The 23,192-nt window shown below is 49.3% G+C and overlaps 1 protein-coding gene across 8 annotated transcripts in view; it reads right to left on the bottom strand.

The window, feature by feature from the left end:
* PACS2 (phosphofurin acidic cluster sorting protein 2) overlaps nucleotides 1–23,192 on the bottom strand; it is a 489,949-nt gene that overhangs the window by 44,767 nt on the left and 421,990 nt on the right. For all 8 annotated transcript variants that reach the window (XM_078659551.1, XM_078659553.1, XM_078659554.1 and 5 more), the window contains exons 8-9: nucleotides 16,633–16,692; nucleotides 14,097–14,254 (exon numbers count right to left, since the gene is read on the bottom strand). In XM_078659551.1, coding sequence (XP_078515677.1) covers nucleotides 14,097–14,254; nucleotides 16,633–16,692 — 218 coding nt within the window. The remainder of the gene's footprint in view (nucleotides 1–14,096; nucleotides 14,255–16,632; nucleotides 16,693–23,192) is intronic.

The raw sequence follows: 23,192 nt of genomic DNA, 5'->3' as shown, positions 1-23,192 counted from the left end.
GGAATCCAGACGCATCTTAGATTCGGGAGGATCAGTGGCAGTGATCCTCCTGGATCTGAGTGCCGCGTTCGACACCGTGAACCATCGGGTGTTGACTCAACGACTGTCAGAGGTGGGTGTGGCAGGGGCCGCTTTGAAGTGGCTTGGTTCATTTCTTGAAGACCGGTCTTACCAGGTCTGGGAAGGTAGCTGCAAGTCTTCATCCATCTCTCTCCAGTGGGGGGTGCCGCAGGGCTCGGCCTTGAGCCCGACATTATTTAATGTCTATATGGCCCCCCTGGAGGATGTGGTGGCCCCTTTTAACATCAAGATCATCAGCTATGCTGATGATACTCAGCTGGTGGTCGCCCTTCCTCAACTGGTGGAGAATCCTGACTTGCTGCACTCATGCCTGGTGGATGTCCACGCCTGGATGAGCAGTTCATCTTTGAAGTTGAACGGCTCTAAAACAGAGATTATGTTACTTGGAAACAAAGCTCCTCCATTGCCATTAACATGCTGGCCAAGCTGTATGGGTGACTTACCAACCATGAAAGATGAGATCAAGAGCCTGGGAGTCTGGCTGGAGCAAGATCTCTCCTTCAGAACTCATGCCAAAAGAACTGCGGGAGTATGTTTTGCCCTGCTGCGGGCTGCTAGGAAAATCTTCCCGCTCCTCCCCCTTTCATCGAGGAAGTTGTTGATTCAGGGGCTGATAACATCTCGCCTTGACTATAGCAATGGTCTTTTTCTAGGCGCCCCTGAATCCACTTTTTTTGAAAACCTTTATTGTGCATGAAAAGGAACAAATACGGGCCCACAACCGTCAGGCCGGCCACGACACTGTGAAGCACAATCGCAAGCAATACAGTTCCTCAGCGGCAACGGATGACATAGCAACAAGTAAGAATCGTTACACTGAATAGAATCAGGTCACCGAGGAAAAGGAGCATTAAAGGTTAATTTTAAGTTCGTTCCCAATCTGAACAAAAATCAGTAAAGAATAAGAGATAAGGGGAACTGAGTCCACACATTAGAATCACAACATAGGCAGGTGGCATCATCATTGAGAACAACAACGGAAAATAAGACCACAGACAGTATGGCGGTGCAAAATAAAACAACAAGATAATGAGCCAGCATTTACGCCCCGCCTACAGCGCCATCCCCACCCCATCAACCCCTACCGCGGACCCAGTACAGAAACAGAGCAAGAAAGCGCAGAAACATAGAAAAATAAGGCCCATAGAAACTAAATGAAAATTAAAACCCTCCCCCCACCCTACACCAATGCGGAGGCTACGGCCTACCCCCCCCCCCGGCAAAGTGTCTGTCGCCCGTTAAAGAACCCGAAATATAGACCAAGAAAAAAGGAAGAAAAAGAAAAGTAAAGAAAAAGGAAAGAAACCCTTCACACTTGAAATATAGGGAGTGAGAAAAGAATAAACCAATCCACAACTCCCAGAAAAAGAGAAGGTGGGGAGGAGCCCACCCAATATCAGATCTCCCGGACTCCCAGCCATACAAAACCGTCACACCGTGCAGAGCAGTAGATGCGGAAGAGATAAGTCCAAAAGAATGGCAGAATCAGTCACACTCAGATCCCCGGCCAGCACAAAGTATGCCCCCCCATCAACAAGAGTAAAGAACCTGACATAGCAATTACAAACTGAAGTGGGGAAAATCAGCACATTCAACGCTAAAAACATAATACAATGTCGTGCAAACTGGGTCCCCCAGGGCCAAATCTATATGCTCCCGGTCACCCCGGCCACAAGTAAATCGTCCACCCCGAACACAACAGGACAGCCCTAAGCACACGAGAGAGTGGGGAAAGTCAGTATAGAGAACAGCGACACATAATGAAGAAGCACCCCAGCCCGAATCCCACCCGCCAATCAAGCACCTGGGCATAGAAAAAAAGGCCCCCTAGCCCTGGCCCGTCCGCAACCGTATCCCAGAACATGACACCCCCAGAGGGCCCGCCCCCACTGAAAACAAAGAGACCAAATGGCCACACTCAACATAAAGGAGATGGTCCTAGACAAAATGGACGCCACCGTTCCCAAACAGCGCCATCGAGCAAAAGGAGCTACGCATTCAAAACATCAGTGCGGTGCAAAGTACAATTTATCGATAACATCACAGAATAGGCGCAGTCGGCCAGGATAACCAGGTATTATAGCAACGGTTCCAGGAATGCTGAGGGCGAGGCTGTTAGCCGCCTAGGGCATGAGACATAGTAGTAGGGCTGGGGTAGGAAGATCGCAATCCACAAAACCTCCCTCCCTGAACACCCAATACAGTAGTAAATAGCCACACTAATACAGGCGGAGAAAGTCATCACGCAGTGCGCGCTCAAGGCATGTACAAAACAGTCCCATTCACGTTCTCGCCAGCCGGGTAGTCGATGGCAAAGAGCAACATGGGAGCGCAAAATGGCCGCAAAGAGCCACCAGGAAATCCGTTGAATGTGGCAGAAAGTTCCACAGAGACACCAGGAGTACACGAGTTTGTAAGCAGTAAAGTCAGGGGGCACAACACACACAGAATTTAGTAATCGCAATCTAAAATGGGGAAAAGCTGCACATGCAACACATTCAGCATAGTAAAACACAGTACAGTCCGGGTCTCCGCCAGCCGGTCAAGCAAAGCCAAGGCGAGGAGCACCGTCAACCCTGGCCAGAACGATGAAACCTCTCCAAGCATGACCATCGCCACGGATACAGTGCAGGCAGAACAAAGGAGCAAGATGGCCACTCTCGACACGGAAAAAATAGAAGAGAGGAAAACGAATGTCCCCAGTCACCAACAAAGTCAGTGGCCAAAATGACGAACCCCCCCTGCCATGCAGGATGACACTCACTCCAACCAAGTAGAAAGGAGGCTCCGGAGGCAAAACCCTCGAAGGGGGCAAACGACTGGGGGGGCGATAAGCGGAGCTCTGATAACCGTTGTTCTGGCAGAGTCACAGGTCCCGGAGCAAGGGGAGACTTTGTAGCAGTACGCACATGCCGCAACATTGTATCCATTGCAGTAATGTCCGTAGGCAGCAGGGAGACAGGCAATCCCAGGCGCTGTATGGAAAACGTAGCCTCCTCGATCCGCCCCCCCAGCTCTTGAGCAGTGCGCCGCCATGTTGCCCATAAGTCTGCAAGGGCAGCCAGGATATCACCATAGGTCAGGTCACTCTGTAGCACCAGCCGATCCGCTCTGCACAGTGACGCATTCGATTCAGACTCCGGCTCAAGTGCAGGCAGGTCCGCAATAACTGGGGATAAGGGAGCAGCCCTCTGTCCATGCTGGAAGGCAGGCGCCATTACCATCTCGTCCGCGAGTCCACACCGGAGGGAGGGGGGGCGGCTGCGTTGTCAAAGAACCATCATTCAAATACAGAAGGGCACGAGGCTATCAGCACTGGGGGCTGTGCACTGCGAGAGCCCCCTCGCCTCCCATGGGTACGGGCAGTCCACAACTGAAAGGACGCCGCAAGATGGAGTCCGCCTAAGTGAGGAGCAGCGTAGAAGCGGAAAGCACAGTACGAAGGGCTCCAGTCTCCCAGGCACACACCCCTGAACCAACGGGAGTCGCACCACAAAGAACAGGATAAACTCCGGCCATTCACCGCAGCCGGCACGCAGTCCCAAACACCGGTACCTCCACAGTCCGTCCCACCGGTCACAAGCAGCAGTGTCCAGCGGCGGCAATCGGCACTGGGTTCATGGGCAGCCCCGGTGATCGGCGAGGTCCACGAGTTTTCATCCAAAACGGCCGGCGGAGATCTCAAATGAACGCGAATGTAATCAGCGCGTTCGTGTCATCATCTTAGCACGGCGTAGGCAAGGATAGATTACAGGATATCAATGTGAAGTCAGGCGGCTTGGGGAGCCGGGCGCTCACACGTCCGTACCGTCCGCCATCTTGGCTCCTCCCTCCCCTGAATCCACTTTTAACAAACTTCAGCAGGTGCAAAATGCGGCGGCCAGACTACTTATGGGCATCCCCAGAACAGAATCTGCCAGACCTGCCCTTAAGGCTCTGCACTGGTTACCGGTGCGGGAGAGAGTGAAGTTTAAGGCACTCTGTACCGCACACAAAATTCTTCAGGGCAACGGACCATCTATCCTAAGGAACCTGGCAGTGCCGTATAAAGCGAACAGAGCGCTAAGGTCCGATCAGAAATGCTTGCTCCACGTCCCGAGAGTAAAAAGATCGCGCACGGGCGGGAGACGTTTTTCTGTGCACACAGCAACCCTCTGGAACTCTCTGCCACTAAAACTTCGTGCTGAGACCTGCATCCTGCGCTTTCGTAGGGGCCTGAAAACACACTTGTTTCCTGTGTAAGCTGGTCCAACCATCGGCCGATGTACTGTTCATAGCGCCGGGATGCCCCAGGGTAGCTGTGCGCTATATAAGTCTTTTAATAATAATAATAATAATAAAAATCAGATGGGGTGGGGAGACAGTGCTCCTATTCTACAGATAGGGCGGAAATGTCCCTTTCAATACTGCGGGCGCACACCTGGTGGAAGTGTGATAATAACTTCATTCAAAACTAGGCTTGGCCAGGGAAGGCACAACAGAATATGGATGAGTCAAGGATGCAAAGGAACTGCCCAAGGATGTGTGGAATCTAGAAAATAAAAATCATTGGGAAGGAATGATAATCCGTATGGAACAAATACGTAACCATAAGCACGTCGGAACCTCATGTCCAACTCAACACCATCAAATAATTTACAGATAGGCATAAATAAAATCAATGAAATAAAAACCAAAGTTTCTGAGAGAAAGAACAATCAAACATCTTAACACCAGGAAAATATCATCTTAAATCATCATATCACTCCACAGTGACTTCCATAAAATAGGAGATATTAGGGTCCTTCAGAATGCTTAACAGACTCACTCTTGGAGTAAAGCAACCAGCCCCCTCCATTCCTCCAAGAAGTTAACTCCTCTGAGGAATGGAGGGGACTGGTTGCTTTACTCCAAGGGTTGCTTACCAGCCCATGATTTTGATTTCCACCTAGCCTATTATCATAGGTTATTAATTACAGGCACAATTTTACCTATACAGGGTTGGTCCCTCTAAGTACCTTTCATATTCCTCATCTATACGTTGAGGTGACACTGTTACAGTTGGGTCATTTTAAGACGTCTCTAACATCCTACACAGTATCCTGGAATCTGTGTTTTTTGGTCACCAATCACACTTTCTCACTGGTTTTATCCTCGTTATAGATGTCCCCACATCATAACGGTCCTGATGAGACCCTTGTACCTAATGTTGGCCGAAACGTAATTGACACAAAGGATTAACAAACTAATCAGTTAAGAAAGTTTTATTTTATGGGTTATTGAAGACATTTTATTGATCGTTTGTTACCAATTGATTAGCCCTTTTCGTATTCTGTAGTTTATGTTTGCTGTATATTGCGTTGTTACGGGCTTCGGTCTGGTGTCGCATTGCACTGTTTTAGTACTGTGTTTCTGTAAGTACTCTTTATTTTGTGTGTCATCTAAACTAATGTGATAGACTACTTCCCTTTATATGGTGGTGGTGGTGGTGGTGGTGGTCTCTTACACGTTTACTAGCATTAAATGCTCTAAATATTTATGTTTTGTCTAAATGATACCAATGAGAACCATTGTTGCAGATACAACACCATTAACCCTGGTTTCCATAGGTTGGTCTTACAGCATTTTATGCTTTTTGAGGAACCCCAGCAGATATCGGAGGACACGCAACATTCGTATGCACTACATCTTGCCTAATGTAAGACAAGGGAACACATTATTACTTTAAGATCTATATGTGTGTGGGGAAGTACGTAATTGCAGCTCTTTTCTTTAATAGGCTCACAAATAACATACCATTTTAGCTCTCTACAGCATATAATAAATCTTTGAACTGCAAAGTATGGATTCTTACTCTATACTTGTATTTAAACAGTGCATAATAATATACACTGCAACACATGATATAGATTTAAATTAAGAAGGGGTTCTTTTTGCTACTGAAATATTAATAAGGAGTTACTCGTTTTTTTAACACCTTCAGCGCGGCGCAGATTCCTGCGCTGTGCTGGAGGTTCTAATGAGCCTACCGGCTCATGACGGAACGGTTCCGTCATGAGCACAGCTCAACAGACGCTCATGACAGCAACATGGCCGACTAGACGTGCCTGAGCAGAGCTCCGGCCGAGCCTGCTTATAATCCGGCTTTCACTATTCCCCAAGACCCAGAACCGGCACCAGAAGTGTGGACCTGGTGCCTGGACACCTACTGAGGGCGGCTGCAGTTCCGAAACGGACCCAACCCTGCCCGGCCGCTGTGCGTGACGGTGCCTCCTCACTGCCCCGGAGATCGGTCTGGCGGCCTGGGAGACGGGAGGAAGAGGACCGCGCCGAGCGCCGGAATTCCCGCGAAGAGCAGCTGCGGGTGATCGAGGCTCGATCGGGTGCTCGGCCGCCGGCGGGAGATCACACTCCGCCGCAGCCGGACAGCGGGAGCGGGACGGAGGAGATCGCCGACCACCTACTCAAGATGGCGACCGACGCGGCGAGGGAGAGTTAGAGACGGCGAAATCCCCCCTCTGGTTCCGAGGTGGTGCGGAGTCGGTGCCTGGGAGCAGGGACGGAGGGCCAGTGAGCTTTGCGCCGAGGTGAGGAGGACCGCGTCTGTTCTGGGCCTAGCGTTGGGGCTGGTCTCGGTGGCGGCGCCCGCCTTTACCAAGATGGCGGCCGCGCACTGACGACCCACAGTGAGACGGACATCGGACTGTGGAGCCCGGCTCCTCCTGCCCTGGAACTTCGGCCTTCTCGAACTGTGCTGACCCCTCTCTGTTGGCCACTGGAACTTCTGTGGCACCACCCTGCCTGTGTCCACAACTGGTGATCCGACCCTACGACAGGGAGACCCCTGGGGGGGACGTGCACGTGGCGCAGGCTGTGGAGCACCCCCCTGGTCCCCGCGGAGCGGACAGGGGTGGAGACGGGGCCCCCGCCAGTAGTGCAGCCGGGGTGAACCGGCGACCAGAGCCCGGCCCCGGCGCTCCACATCGGGACGGGGGGTGTATGCGGACCCCAGCCCAGAGGTTCTCAGGATCATATTCGGGGGCCGCCCGGGGGCGCTGCGTGGTCGAGGCGCTGCTTCACTCTGCCTCTGTCCCCGGTGCAGGACCGAGCCCAGCGATACCTCGGAGGGAGGCCACTTCAGCCCAGGAGCCCCTGGCCTCTAGCCAACGCCGCTATGGGTAAAAATGCAACGGCACCCAAGACTAAGGGGCAAGGCCCGATGGACAATTTCGCTGCGCCGCGCACTGCGGTGGAACAACGGCCTGCGCAGTCAGGGGCACGCAATGACACAGACATGCTGCTGGAGGCCATTCAGGCGTCTAGAACGGACATCCAAGCTTCACGTGCGGCCTTGGAAACCAAAATCGGAGAGGTAGGGTCTGAGGTTACGCTGCTACGCCAGGACTTTCGTAACTTAACCGACAGGGTCACGGAGACTGAGACAAGGTTGACAGACAATGAGAAGTCGGTGGCTGAGCTAAGGAAGGACATGGCAGAGCTCCAGGCCTCCCACCGCCAACTTTTGTGGAAGGTGGACGATGCCGAGAACAGGTCCAGGCGGAACAACCTGCGCTTCGTGGGCTTTAGAGAAGGGATCGAAGAAAGGAATATGGCTGCCTTCCTCCTTGACTGGCTCAAACAGACCTTCCCGGCGGCGCGGTTCTCCCCGTGTTTCATCATAGAGAGGGCGCACAGGGCGCTCTTGGCCAAACCACCGGAGGGTGCGAGACCGAGACCGGTCATAGCCCGGTTTCTGAACTTCGCCGATCGAGACCTGATATTGCGAGAGGCCAGGACACTGGGGGAGATCCGCTTTGAAAACGCCACCATAATGATTTTCCCGGACTACAGTCAGGAAGTCTCCAAACAACGCCGCTCCTTTGACGCCGTGAAAGCGAAGCTGAGGTCCCTTAACATCCAATATATGCTCCTCTTCCCGGCCAAGCTCAAGGTCATTTATCAGGACAAATCCATCTTTTTTGCACACCCGGACGATGCTTGGCAATGGTTGGAGGAGCGGCCTATCCTAAATAGTAGGGAGGCGGCGGGCCGGGCAGAGTTGGACCGGTCACTACGGGAACGTCCGACGTGGGAGAGGCCGAAGCCGCCAAGGAGGAGATTGAAGAGGACACAGCGCAAGACGCCGCAAACTCCATACAGGACCACCGACCAGCAGGAGAGGAGGAGAGGCAGGTCGGCGTCACCGGGCTCCGGCTCCGTGGCAGGCTCGAGGTTTGGTTGCCTGAGGAACGGAATCCGCTCGGAGGAGGAAGAACCGGAGGAATCGGAGGGCCGCGCATCCGGAGGAGAGGAGGAGAATGCTGGGAGTGACTCGTTGCACCCTCTGGCCAAAGAGATCCGGCAGTTAGAGCAAGACTCTACAGGTCGTGAGGAACAGATGGACACACAAGACTCCCACTCGTGAACACTGATGCACTGGGTCTGGGAAGGGATGACGGCTCGGCGATGCAGAGCACGCAAGTTGGCACTCCCCCTAGTACTGTTTTTTTGTGTTTCTTAGCACTGGTTGGGGTTTCTTGAGGGTGGAATGTGTGGGAGGGCGACAGGCCTACTCCCGTGGATAGTTGAGACCCGCATGGGGATGCAACTGGAAGGGGAGGGAGGTGGGGTGGGGGGAGCGGGATGGGGCTTTGTTATCATGTTACCCCACGTTGGGGTTGTTGAGAGAGCTGGGGAGGGTGGGGGGAGGTTCGTTAAAACACAGCAGCAGCAGCATGTTCGGGAAAGACTACCCTTGCCACCGTCCCGGCCCTGGGGCCAAGTGCTGGATAGTCCTCAAGTGGAACAATGGCGAGTACACTAGCTACACCCCACGGTGAAGGCACCGGGGTTAAGGCGCTGACCTGGAACGTAAATGGACTGGGTTCCAAAATTAAGAGGGGCCTGGTCACTGCATATATTAAACGGGTGGCACCTGACATCGTCTTCCTCCAGGAAACACATTTGAGGGGGAACCGATGTGCCTTTTTGGCGCGCGGGCAGTACACAGTTCTGGCACACGCGGGTTACACCATGGATTCACGGGGCACGGCAATACTAGTTAGGAAAACCGCACCTTTCACAGTTACACGTACATGGTTGGACCCACAGGGCTCGTTTGCCGGGGTACAGGGGACATGGAGACGGCGCAGATACACTCTACTGTCGGTATATGCTCCACCCAAATTGCAAACACGAACAATGCAGGAGGTCTCGGCCATTCTGCTAGACACGGCGGACACAATACAGATTGTGGGAGGGGACTTCAATGACGTGATGGACGTGACACGCGATAGATCTGGGAACCTCCACACAGTGGCTGCAGAGACGGCATTGGCGCGCAGAATGGACACGATCGGGCTTACTGACGTTTGGCGGTGGCTCCATCCTGCCCATGTGGCTTACTCATTCTACTCTGGGGCCCACAAGGTCTTCTCTAGGCTAGATTACATTTTTACATCTAGGCAGGAGCTTTCAGCGGGAGACGAGGCGGACTATAGGGCGAGGGGTATCTCGGACCATTCTCCGCTGTTCGCACACATAGGTCGGGGAAGGGGGAGGGGCCAGGCACAGTGGCATATGTCGCCTTGGGATTTACAGACTCCTGAGATTCTAAGGGGCATAAGAGCGGATATCAAAGTTTTTATGGCCGAAAATGAGGGATCGGTACAGTCCGGAGTGACACTGTGGGAAGCCATGAAAACAGTGTTGAGGGACCGCTTCCAATCCAGGGTAGGGGAGGCCAAAAGGAAACGCACGGAAGCCATAGCGAGGGAGGAGGCAAACATCTTGACCCGGGAGGCAGAATATCACAGGACGAAGGAGGAGGTTGATCTTAGACTACTGCTAGATACACAAAGGCTGTATAGAGAACTGAGCACGGACGAGGCGCGTACACAGGCGCTGGCCACCCTACATCGCTTATACGATGTTGGCGACAAATCTGGTAAACTCATGGCGTGGTTGAGCAGGCGCGAGAGAGCTGCCAGATGGGTGGATTGGGTTGAGCTCCCTGGTAAGGCGCGGGCGTCCTCAGACGGCGCCATTGCAGAGGCCTTTGCGACCTACTACGAAGCCTTCTACAGGGCAAGAGACCTAGGGGACAGCGAGGTGGCGAGATCGTTCCTGGGCGACGTGGCCGTTCCGCAGTTGACCCCTGAAGATAGTGAGGCTTTGGAAGCCGCCCTGTCTCTGGATGAAATCACAGAGGCGATGGCTGCCCTGAAACCGGGGAAGGCGCCGGGACCGAATGGTTTCCCGGCGGAGTTCTTCAAACGAACGGGGGACCTCCTTTCGCGTCACATGAAGTCACTGTATGAGGGTGCGTTTGCATCCGGCGACCTCCCGCCGGACCTGGCCCTAGCGACCATAATCCCGATCCACAAGGAAGGCAAGCCCCTTGGTGACTGTTCCTCCTACCGCCCAATCTCGCTACTAAATATTGAGACCAAAATCCTGGCCACTATTCTTGCAAGGCGCTTGCGTCAGGTAATTACGGGCCTGATCCACCCGGACCAGTCCGGGTTCCTCCCGGACAGGGCCACTAAACTCAACCTGCGGCGCGCCCACAACTGGCTCCAAGAGGTCTGCGACAGGAGGGAGCCACATTGGTTCCTCTCCTTGGACGCGGAAAAAGCGTTCGATGCGGTCCACTGGCCTTTCCTAATGGGGACCCTTGAGAGGTTTGGGTTTGGGCCGAAGTTCCAGCGCTGGGTGACACTTCTATACTCGAGACCTAGGGCTAGAGTGCGCGTAAACGGACGACTGTCGAGAGAGTTCGCGATAGAGAGGGGGACGCGACAGGGATGTCCGCTATCCCCACTCCTTTTTACCCTCACGATCGAGATCCTTGCGATCCGCATCCGGCTCAACCGAGCTGTGACTGGCTTCCACTGGGGGGAATCGGCCGCCGACCAGGAGAAGATCTCCCTTTACGCCGATGATGTGCTACTATATGTGACTGATCCGGCCACGACGATACCGGCCTTATTCAGGGAACTGGATGACTTTGGGGCGGTAGCCGGCCATGCTATAAACTGGCATAAGTCGGTCCTATACGACCCACAAGGTGCCCCGCGAGGGGAGGAGCTGCCTGAGCTGCTCATTCACACCACGACAGGCTTCCGGTATCTGGGGGTCTTTATCACCCGAGATGTGCAGCGCTCCTATACGGACAATGTCGATAGAATTTTGGTGGCGGCAAAGGCGGAGATGGATAGGTGGCGGTCGCTCCCGCTCACCATTCTGGGCAGGGCTGCCCTGTATAAGATGATCCTACTCCCAAAGTTTTTATACGCCCTGCAAAATGAGTATTATCCCCTCCCGGCTCAGACTCTGCGGAAAGTCCATGCCGATCTCCGCTCCTTCTTGTGGCTGGGGAAGCAGGCCCGGGTGGCACTCACGACTATGCAGCGCCATCAGTATAGTGGGGGTCTCTCACTGCCTAATTTGGAGGCCTATTACTGGGCGGAACACCTCACCCCGATCAACGATTGGATACACGCCCCAGCGAACCACCCCACCTATGCACTAGAGAGGTCTCGGTGGGGCACTAAGACGGTGCTCCACTTTTTATATGGGGGGAGGGGAGGCCGCCAGCTTCTTCCAGCGACTAGGATCACCTTGATGGCGTGGCGCAGAGCGTCGGTTAGAATGGGTTGGCATGAAAGGCTCACCCGCCAAACCCCCCTATGGGCATGTAGGTGGCTGACTGAACTGAACAAGTTGCGCGGGTTTCAAAGGTGGGATGACATTGGCATCTCCACAGTTGGGGATGTCATAGCAAAGGGGGAGCTTAAAACATTCCAAGCACTGCAACAGGAGTTTGGACTCCAGAGATCCCAATACTACAAATACATACAGTTGCGACACGCATGGGGAGCCCAACACATATCTCTCACTGACATTCCCCAGTTTGCACCACTTGAGGGCCGCCTGCTGCAAGAGCAGATGCAGAGAGGGGCAGTATCCATGACCTACAAAACATTGACAAATAACATGTTGGGAGATCTACAGGTCCTCAGGGAGAGGTGGGAGGCGGATGTGGGCACGCTAGAGGACCTAGACTGGGATCTCATACTCATGCACCCCCGAGAAGTGGCCATAAAATCGAGGCTTCGTCTCATTCAGTTTAAGGTCCTTCATCGGGCGTACTTTGACAGGGTGAGGCTTTTCCGGATGGGGAGGGCTGCTAACACCGCATGTCTACGATGCCAGCACCCGACGGGTGACTTCTTTCACATCATATGGGGATGCACTGTGATACAGGAATATTGGGGCGAGATTTTTAACGAATTGAGTGAGATACTGGAGGTGGAGATACCCAGGGACCCCAAGTTGGCGCTCTTGGGAATGTCCACGGAGGTGGATATCACGCGATATTTGCTCATCTTTTTGCTGTTGGCCCTGGTGGTCGCCAAAAGGGACATTGCAAGACTGTGGGGGGCGCCTGGGAAACCAAATCTCGAGGAATGGAGAAGAGGCCTGGATATGTATATGGCAGCTGAACGTGTTACGTATAAAGCTAGGGGGTGCCCTCGAAAATTTAGAAAAATATGGGCCAAGTGGAGGCACTACCATGGACTGGAGTAGGAGGGTGGGACCGGGAGGGGGTAGTGGGCGGGTGGTAGGATGAAGCACAGTCATGGTGTGTAGGTCGCTGATCCCGGTAAATGTGCACTGGAAGGCTAGGGCCATGGGGAGTGCTTATACTCATTGCCACACAAATTCGAGGACCGAGAGAGCCATGAGGGGCGGGGGGGGGGAGAGAGTGGGTGGAAGGTTTCATGCTGCTGGGGGGGGGGGGGGAAGTTGGGTGGGGGGGGGCTTCGAGGTGAGGTCCCTCAGTTACTACCTTTCTTTATAGTTGATGGGGGGGGGGGGGGGAGTTCGGGGTGGAACTGAAGAAGGATAAGTTCGTCAGGATGAATACAATGTTACTGTCTATTTCAAAAGTTGCGTAACGGCGGGTGGAGCGGAATGTTGACGCCCCCCCGCGATGTATTGTTCATGGTACTAATGATTCACCTGATGCAACAATAAAAAGAATTTCAAAAAAAAAAAACAGACGCTCATGACGGAACCGTTCCGTCATGAGCATCGAAGGGGTTAAAGAAAATATCAAAAAGGTATATTCTCCAATTTGGGCAAATTGTGGAGGTATCTTCTCAGAAGAGGTGCAGTTCACAACATAGGACAGCTAGGTTGGCTTTTTTTTATCTTTCAAAGAGTGACCTGTTCCCTTTCTTTAACTTGAATATCTGAACTGTGAACTCACTTGCAGGGACTTGATGTCCAATGCTAAAAAGTGAGGCCACTCATTTCTTTGTATTTGCCTCACACAGTGAGTAGCATTCCTAACTTGCTCACTCAGATTTTCTTCAAGCCCATTACAGAAAACTACCAGCCAGCTGCATTGACACCAGATAAACGTTTTGCATGATTAGATACGTTTATTTTTGGAGTCCTGTCCTAAAGGCAAAACTAAAAATGTACTGGTTATTAAAAATACATTCAATGAAAAAAAAATTAAATACATGTCTATATAATCGTAAGGAAATACAATAAAGAGAATGAAGAAACTGAACAATTGAAACAGACATACAAACATAACAAGAATTTAACAGAATAGGAGTAAAAACCCTTCAAATACAAAGCAAGGCTCAGCATGATCATCCAGTGCGAAAGATCAGGGCACCTTCCTAGTGATAGAAATATCTAACCTGAGTGCATTTCCTTGACTACGTCTGCCACATTCTTTCCTACATTGCACAGACCGGCTGCATTCCAAATGAAACCATGTACTGGGATCAAAGTAGAATGGGGTAGCTAGGAGTGTGTGCAAGTACAGAGAGATGAGAAAAAGGCGGAGTGTAGGATACAGACACCTTGCAGAGGTGTCCTGGGGACGAAGAGTGTAGCCTCAAACCCTCGCTGGTTGTGTTACCTCACATGAAGAGGAGAGGTGCATATGATGTACTGAGTGTATTTAGCTATCGGTGCAAGCATCCCTGTGTACTGCGCATACGTTTCCTCACTTTAACTTTGGTTTGGGCGTGCTCAAGACGCTGTCGTCATCCTCCATCTCCGGCCCGCTGTCGCTGGGGTTTTCAATGTCCAGCGTATCATAGAGAAGGTCCAAGTCTTCCTCGGCTTCCGGCACATGTTCCGCCGGGTCCTGCTCGGAATCGAGCACCTAGGAACAGAAAAATACAGGCACAGATTTATGTATTTGTGGTTTTATACAATGCAAACACAAAACTTGGGTGTCAGAGCTCCAATAGAACAAAGCAACACAAATGCACAATAATATCAACAGGGTAAAGGGATTAGTGTGGATAGAAGGGGAAAAACTGAGTTGCTAATTTTTGGAGCAATGCCTGACAAGGACAGAGTTAAATTTGCTTCTGATTTTCAAGGTAGAGTGCTCCTGAAGAAAGGTTTCAGAACTACGAAGAACAAACCACGCCTTCTGCAGAGACCAGTAGTTCAAAGAGCAAGGAAGAAGAGCTCCATGCAAAATGGGGGACCTTTGAAGAGTCAGATGATCTGGAGTATTGTTGACAAATTGGTACTCCCTAATACCAATCCAGCTGCACACCTTATGGTTCCCTTTAGAGGGGCAAGATGTTCCTTTGGGGAGCTCCTAAGTGCTGAAATGCCAAAGTAAAGTCTGGACTTGAACGATTGCTTTACAATCAGAATCAAGTTCCCAGATGTTACTCTAACACAGATCAAGCAGGATTCCAAGAAGAAAAGGTGTGTATGCAGATCCCTAACTCCCCCTCGCTGAGCCGACACCAGCGGTGTAATGCACCACTGGCGTCTCGTCTGGCGTCTCGTCGCATTGGAGAATGGGCACCTCTGATAAGACTGCCTTCAGAATACCTCCACAAAATGCAATACACTGCCCAAGGGACATAGATTCACTACACATAAAACTAAGATTATTTTTGTGAGGGTCATGGAGGAGCTATAGGTCAAACTAGGTGCATGCAACATTTGGGAGGCTGCACTCATATGGTATTAGAGGGCTTTTCATGTGTTCGAGTTAGTAATGTTTGTAGTAGATTTTGGATGTTAAAAAAGCATAAAAAATCTGGGTATATTAGCGATGGTCGTAGCGATTTTACGAGGTTCAAAGTGAGTTCATTTGCTTTGTGTGATATATGAAAAATCCTTACTTCTACATTTTCAAGAACAAAAAGAAAACTTTACTTCTATTATGAAATATTGAAAAAACGACAACAAACAAAATATATAGTTTTTTTTAGAATGCAACCGAAAAACAAGCTAGTGGTGTCAGTGTGTTTTAAGTTTTAGGGTACTTCTCAAAACTTACAAAAAAAGATCAGACAATTCTTGTAGAACTTTTCAATTTGTGTTGAAATTTGTTTCCAGAAAGCAAGCTCATAAGCCATGGAATCTGAGGGTGGATCCTATATGAGGTTTTAGTCTTTGAACTTATTTTTGTCATTCGCTGAGTAAAGGTAGATTACATTTTTGATACTGTTAACACAACCATTAGCTACTGAGCATTTTACAGTAAAAGCATAATTAAAAGAATATGTTAGCGGCATAGACTCTACTAATGAAATGGACTGGTGACCTTTTTGACTGTACTCTGTAAGCTGATGAACTGAATGAAAAAGTTGTGACGTTTTCTCATAAAGGTAAACATAGCCCTGTGCGTACTTTAGATATGAGAAAAATACAGCAATAGACCAATGCAAATAGAACTTTTTGTCCACTGTTCTGGGACGAAACTTCCACTTGACGAGTGATCTGCTGCCCTAGGTTAGTCAAGAAAGGTATCACCATGGATAGAGAGACAGGTGTACTTGCTATTCATAATGGATAAAAAATTGAGGTTTTGCTTCTTCTGTGTGTTTTACAAGAGTTTGACAAATGTTCTTTAGTTTGCATTGCCCTGCAGTACTTATTTGTACATTGTCAAAAAAGCAAGGCCCATCTGAGTAAGCGTGTACTTTAACTCAATCGTCAAATAGTCTGAGTTAGGCTGAAATTCAATGAACTGGTCATTTACAGAGGCAATAACAGTGAATAGGCCTTGGTGCTTCATGTATTTAACAAATAACAAGGCAAACTGAATGACCTTCCATTGTTTGAAGTCAGTTCCAGAGGTATATGGGTAGGGTGGGCTTACTATCTTCAGTGTTTAAATCAATATTGTGTATGTTGGTTATACTGCGAATCTTAAGAAATTGACAACCAATATGTTTTTCCAAAAACAATTAAACTACTGAGGTGAGTTTTCCACCAAATCAGTTTAACATGTATTTCACTGTATACTCTAATGTGATCAGAGAGGCAGGTATTTGATCAACAAAGGCTTTGATTAACTTTTATACTATTTGTTGTTTGTGACAGTTACCAATATCTGCATAAGATGCAGAAGTGTTGCCACCTTCGTGAAAGGTCGTAAAGCATCCTGGGACTCTGGCCAAGCAGGAAGGAGCTATTCATGCTGGACGCCATCTTGGAAAAAAGGCAAAATCATGCACAGCTGGGTGTGAGGTGGTGGAATCAGTGAGCGCAAACTGTTTCACGTACCTCGTCAGAAACTTTGAACCTTCGTAGAAGGGCCACCACTTTCTGCTTGAAGTTTTGTTGCTATGAAAAGAAACAAACGGTTAATCATTATGGTGGGATGAAGAACAGACATGTCAATAGCAGCATCACAGGGCAATAGTTTTTGTCTGATAACACTAACTGTTAATTAATAGTAGCGACTGGGAATTAGAAATGCATGTCTGGAGAGGAATATGCTATCAGATCTGCTTAAGCAATGCTTGGTTAATCCAGGTGTATAGATATGTAAGGATGTATGTCGTTACAACGCATGCTTTTTCCACGCATGCCTTTACAACGCAGGTTTTACAACGCAAGTCTTTACAACGACTTGCGTTGGGGGGCGCTGAATAGTGAATAGTTTAATTTACTATTCCAACTCCGGTCCCCGTGGATAGTAGGGAAGGTTTTGGATAGTAAATTAAACTATTCCCTATCCTACAGCGCCCGGCAGCGCAAGTCGTTGTAACGACTTGCGTTGTAATTCCTGCGTTGTAAAGGTATGTCGTGGAAATTTTTTTGTTGTAAAGGATGTTTACCGATATGTAGAATTCTGCGTTTATGATCTATGAAGGCAGAATTCTTATGTTCAGATACATTTGCCTGGTTTATTTGACGATCTCTTCTGAATAATGCGCGACACCAAGGATTGCGTGTCAAGCAGGTCTGACTGCAGTTCATTTGTATTAAGATGGTTACATGTGGAAGCTAGCAATGTTAGCTCTCGCCTCATAGTACTGACAATGTTCCAAAGGGGCACGTGTTGTAAATGTTGTACACACAGAAGGGGTTCTTCATCGTAGCAACTCATGCAGTGGTAACCATTCGATTCCCATCACCAGAATTGAGGGATGGTCAAGGTAGTAGGGCACGAAAGACAACTTTTGCAACCCAGCAAAAACAATTGTTGCAAAAAAGGAAATCCGTATCACAGGCTCAGCACGTCACTGCCTAGACACACATCTAATGCGCACAGCACGCTGCCAAATCCTAAATCTCCACAGGGGACGGATTAAGGTATACGAAATGTGTAAGTACTGGTGCAGCTGGTACCCCCATTCTCCAGATACGTAAAGATTACAAATCAATGACACCTGGCCAGGAGAAGGCGTTTTTTTGGAGAAGAGTACTCTACGTTTCAGAATTTGATTCTTCGAACAGGACACATTTTTAAACTTTGATAAGAATATTTTTTTATTGGAAACACAGTGCCGATTCTCATGACTTGCATATTGATTGCCCTGAGGAAGTCTTGGGTGAATGCCTAAAAGATGAAACACGTGTTGGCTTTGTGGCTATATGTTGTTGAAAAAAATAAGAACTGAAGTACTCACCTGACAAGATCTGGCATAATAAACTACCAGGAAAAACACTGGAGAAGACTACTGTGTGGACTTATTGTTGGCATTAATATATGAGCGTTGCTCGGGACATTGATTCTGTTCTTTATAAAATGCTCCTTATTAGCGTATCTGAGCTGCAAGACGAATTCCTGCTGATCTCTTTTCGGAAGACAGTGTGCCCTTTACGAAGATATGCAACCTGTAGGCCCTGTTCCGGGGCAGCCATGTGCTCTAGAAATCTTTATAACAAGACACCATTTACCAGAAACTACACCCCAATACAACAACTTAGACGGAGGAGGAGGACAATCCCCTTGAGACTTCACGAAGGGTTTCAGAGGAAAGAAGGGAACGGGGGATCGTCTGTGTTCTTTTATTTCCTCCTAAGCCCTTCGTGCCCAATGGTGAAGTCCTTTTGGTCCTTCAGCAGAGACACAAATGACCTAGAAATGTTTAGGCCCCCCCCTTCTTCTCCTAACTGGGACTAATGGTCAGATGCAGAGAAGTAACTCCAGGTAGAAGGCTTCCCCCTCCATTCAAAGAGGGATGCCAATGCACTCCAGAGGTCCCACAAGGAGTCAGATAAAAATAGAAGGAAGCCTTGTGGAAAAAGGGAGGATGACAGCCAGACCAGTGAATGGCACCGGGGGCTGGTGAGGGCCAGTGTTTGAGAAGATTGACCCTCTAGGTTTGCATTTTCAAAGGGAAAAATCCTGCTTTTCATGTCAGACTCAGAAAAGGGGGTGGTGATGAACAGAGTGCCTGAATTAAGCAGACCACTCTTACCCAGTCCAAAGATCAGGGCTTGATCCATCACCGTTTTTTAGCTCACTGCACCATCCCAGCTCAGAACTTGGCTATATGCAAATTAGTCTGTTCCTGTCCCAGTGCATGATGGGAACAGGGCAAACCAAACTACCAAGCCAATTCTTGTACTGGGAAGGAAACAAGCTTCCGGGGACCGGTTTCTGCCATTGCAGGCGTCGTCGGCCCGGCTTGCTTGAATCCTGATGGTGCAATGAGCAAGGGACTCACATCTGAGTATACCCTTGCTCACTGCACCATCAGGATTCAAGCAAGCCGGGCCGAAGACGGCTGTAATGCCAGAAACCGGTCCCCGGAAGCTTGTTTCCTTTCCAGTGAAGAATTGGCTTGGTAGTTTGGTCTGCCCTGTTCCCATGATGCACTGGGCCAGGGACAGACTAATTTGCATATAGCCAGGTTCTGAACTGGGATGGTGCAGTGAGCTAAAAAAAACGGTGATGGATTAAGCCCTGATCTGTTGACTGGGTAGGAGTGTTCTGATTAACTCAGATACTCTGTCCATCACCACCCCCTTTTGAAATTATTTCATGTCAGACTCAGCAGCAGGGCTACAACTCTTGAGATGAAAACCTCAAACTTCAGACTACTTTGCAGCTCCATCAAGCTCCTGCAAGAGAGTGTCTGAGTAACCGCAACGCAGAAGGGAGAGAAAAACAACCCAAGCCCACTATTGGAAACCATGACACTCAGAGGACTGCCAGAGGTAAGACAAAACTAGATCTGAGAGCAACTAAGGTCTTAAGCGTCATTCGAAAGGGGCTCGTACCCATACACTCCTCGCAAACTCCAGGGTTCAAGGCTTTTGCTTTGGCTGCATGGGAAGATTGCCACTAAAGGGTTTCAGAAGGTGTAGCCGAGGGGTAAAGGAGCTTGGCTTTCTATGCATCTCCTCAAAATTGTCCCCGAACAGCAGCTCCTCTAGGTTTAAAAAAGATCACTGAAGAGCAAACTCGGTTTGGAGTCACCATCACACACAAAAAAGCTTGTAGGCGGCACGAGAAAGCATTCCCCGTTGCCATAACCACTTTGTTCACTGAGCTCTCCGAGGGGTGGAATCGCTAATAGAAAGCCAAATGCCATCTACCCTTGCACTGGTGGGAAGAATCAGTCCAGCATCTCCTTGGACATGAAGGGTAAGAACACATGTAACACAGCTGAGAACTAGACCAGAACTTTGAGTTCAACTTTGGCCATAACCGATCACTAGAGAGACAGTCCAGGCTGATCTAGAGAAAAGCCCAAGAGCCCACTTGTCCTTGAAAAGCAAGGTTGTCCAAAGGACACCACCCAAGCTGACAAGACGGAGTGTAACAGAAGGAACAAATTATCAGACATGTGTCAAGGACAACATTCCAGATTAATACTCATAGGAGAATAATAGGGTACGGTGCCTGAGTACGACAAGCCCCACACACATTCCAAACATCACCAAACGTGCCACAGGAGTTAACGGCAACACAAAATCAACATTAACTCTGGCACCAAAGACCGGAGTGAGTCTAGCTGGGGACAGCCCCCACTCAGCTTAAATTACACATTTCAACAAACAAAACAACATTTTAACAAGCATAACAAGACCGAGAGAGGATTGAAGGTGCTATCCCTGGAGAAAACCACAAAGGGCACACAGCCGCTAGCCAAAAGCATACCTCCGCCATGCAAAACCTCCATAACAGGATTAAAGGAGTGGGCCCTTTGAGAAAATTTCTGAAGGGGATCACAGCAAGAACCACTGAAGACAGTAAGAGTCTCAGGGGAAGGAAAGGGAAGATCCCTCAGGCAAAGACCTAAATAGAAGTTCAGAGACAGAAATGCATCTCAGGAACTGAAATGTTAGGTAACAAGGGCACCACAGTTGCTGCCCAGGAATGACTCTCAAAAGGGCACCACAGTTGCTGTCCAGGAATGACTCTCGAAAGCTACCTCTTGGGAAGGATAGTAGGGAGGAGGAAAGTTACCTCAACTACTGAGGTTCCTTGGCAGAGGCTCCCTGGGGGAATCAAATAGAACTTCTGGGAATGAAAGACATCTCAGGAGAAATGCATCCACAGGGTGAAGACTGTCAAAAAGACCATGAAGGGCCACAGCAGACACCAAGTGAACAGTCCTAGAGGACACCTCAATAATGGCCACTGCAAGAACCCTAGAGGTAGATGGTGGGGGACCTCCCACCAACCTGTCAGACACCTCCGATCCGCCTTCCTCTTCCTCGCAGACACCCCACGGATCCACCGAAGCAACAGCAGAGGACGCTCTGGCGACCAAAGCTTGGGTTAACGTTCATCTGCACCTCAGGACTGCCTCATCGCTGTGGGAATTCAGGAAAGGGCTCAAGACCTGGCTATTCGAATGAACGGATCACCACAAAGCAGTTAGCAACTCCAGCGCCTTGAGACCCTCACAAGTGATTTGCAGCACTTTCTAAATCCCTGTTTGATTAACTGATTGCAGAGTGGAGGTATAACTGGAGTACACCTCAGGCATAAGCCGAGAAGTGCTAGCCCAGGTAACCTCGGAGACCCAATGAAAATTACCAGAAGGATACCTTGCTGTAGCTAGGTAAAATGATGCATACCGCTCCCTGTGTGTTGCACAGTTGATAGGGAACGCGAGGCCCATTGGTCATTCCGGTAAAATGACCAGGAAGGTAGGTTGGTCAAAGCTCGAAGGACAAATCCCAAAGAGCATTTAGAATGACATTAATAGAGGAGATCATCAGGCAGAGCTGATAAAAGGTCTATGGCAGGCATCCTGGAAGGAAGCCGATGAAAGTCTCAGAGCGCAATTTGAACAGAACCCTGTAAAAGGGGTTCAAGGTGTTTCGTGTGCAGCCCCAAGGGAAGGCGAGAATGGGTTTCTAAGCTGAATGTAATCACCTATCAAAGAAAAATCACATGCAAAATAATCACATGCATTAAAAACGCAGCTACCCAGCAGCAGCACTGCAGGATCTGTCCCCAAGCTCTGAGCCCATTGAATCTGGCCAACAGGCAATTCACACATGCCTTACTGCTCTATGATCGCTTAGAGGTTTCCACCAAAAATCAGGTGCATGGGTAGCGGTGAGGATGCCTAATACTCGGGCAGCTTCTGTGATCTAGTGGAGAGACACGCACAGACACATACCTCTTGTTCGCTGCATCCAGGGTCTCAATCTAAAATCACCTGCAAAGTGCAGACTAGCAGAAATGCATAAGGTTTAAGTAGCAGTTAGGGTCCAAAGATTTATTGTTTATGGGTCGGGGCTTGTTTACAGACTTTGTCACTGCACTGTAGAGTCACACATACCAAACAAATCATGGAATAGGCGCAACAACTCATTAAAGGTTCTAGCTAGAGCGTGGAGTCACACATCCCAAACAAATCATGAAAGAGGTGCACCAACTCATTAAAGGTTCTAGCTAGAGTGTGGAGTCACACATCCCAAACAAATCATGGAATAGGCGCAACAACTCATTAAAGGTTCTAGCTAGAGCGTGGAGTCACACATCCCAAACAAATCATGGAATAGGTGCACCAACTCATTAAAGGTTCTAGCTAGAGTGTGGAGTCACACATCCCAAACAAATCATGAAATAGGTGCACCAACTCATTAAAGGTTATAGCTAGAGTGTGGAGTCACACATCCCAAACAAATCATGAAAGAGGTGCACCAACTCATTAAAGGTTCTAGCTAGAGTGTGGAGTCACACATCCCAAACAAATCATGGAATAAGTGCACCAAATCATTAAAGGTTCTAGCTAGAGCGTGGAGTCACACATCCCAAACAAATCATGGAATAGGTGCAACAACTCATTAAAGGTTCTAGCTAGAGCGTGGAGTCACACATCCCAAACAAATCATGGAATAGGCGCAGCAACTAATTAAAGGTTCTAGCTAGAGCGTGGAGTCACACATCCCAAACAAATCATGGAATAGGTGCAACAACTCATTAAAGGTTCTAGCTAGAGTGTGGAGTCACACATCCCAAACAAATCATGGAATAGGCGCAGCAACTAATTAAAGGTTCTAGCTAGAGTGTGGAGTCACACATCCCAAACAAATCATGGAATAGGTGCACCAACTCACTAAAGGTTCTAGCTAGAGTGTGGAGTCACACATCCAAAACAAATCATGGAATAGGTGCACCAACTAATTAAAGGTTCTAGCTAGAGCGTGGAGTCACACATCCCAAACAAATCATGGAATAGGTGCAACAACTCATTAAAGGTTCTAGCTAGAGCGTGGAGTCACACATCCCAAACAAATCATGGAATAGGCGCAGCAACTAATTAAAGGTTCTAGCTAGAGTGTGGAGTCACACATCCCAAACAAATCATGGAATAGGCGCACCAACTCACTAAAAGTTCTAGCTAGAGCGTGGAGTCACACAT

Source organism: Lissotriton helveticus, chromosome 9, assembly GCF_964261635.1.
Source record: "Lissotriton helveticus chromosome 9, aLisHel1.1, whole genome shotgun sequence".
NCBI classification, from domain to species: Eukaryota; Metazoa; Chordata; class Amphibia; order Caudata; family Salamandridae; genus Lissotriton; species Lissotriton helveticus.
The sequence above is the reverse complement of the archived record's forward strand: the minus strand, read 5'-3'. Positions and strand labels throughout refer to the sequence as shown.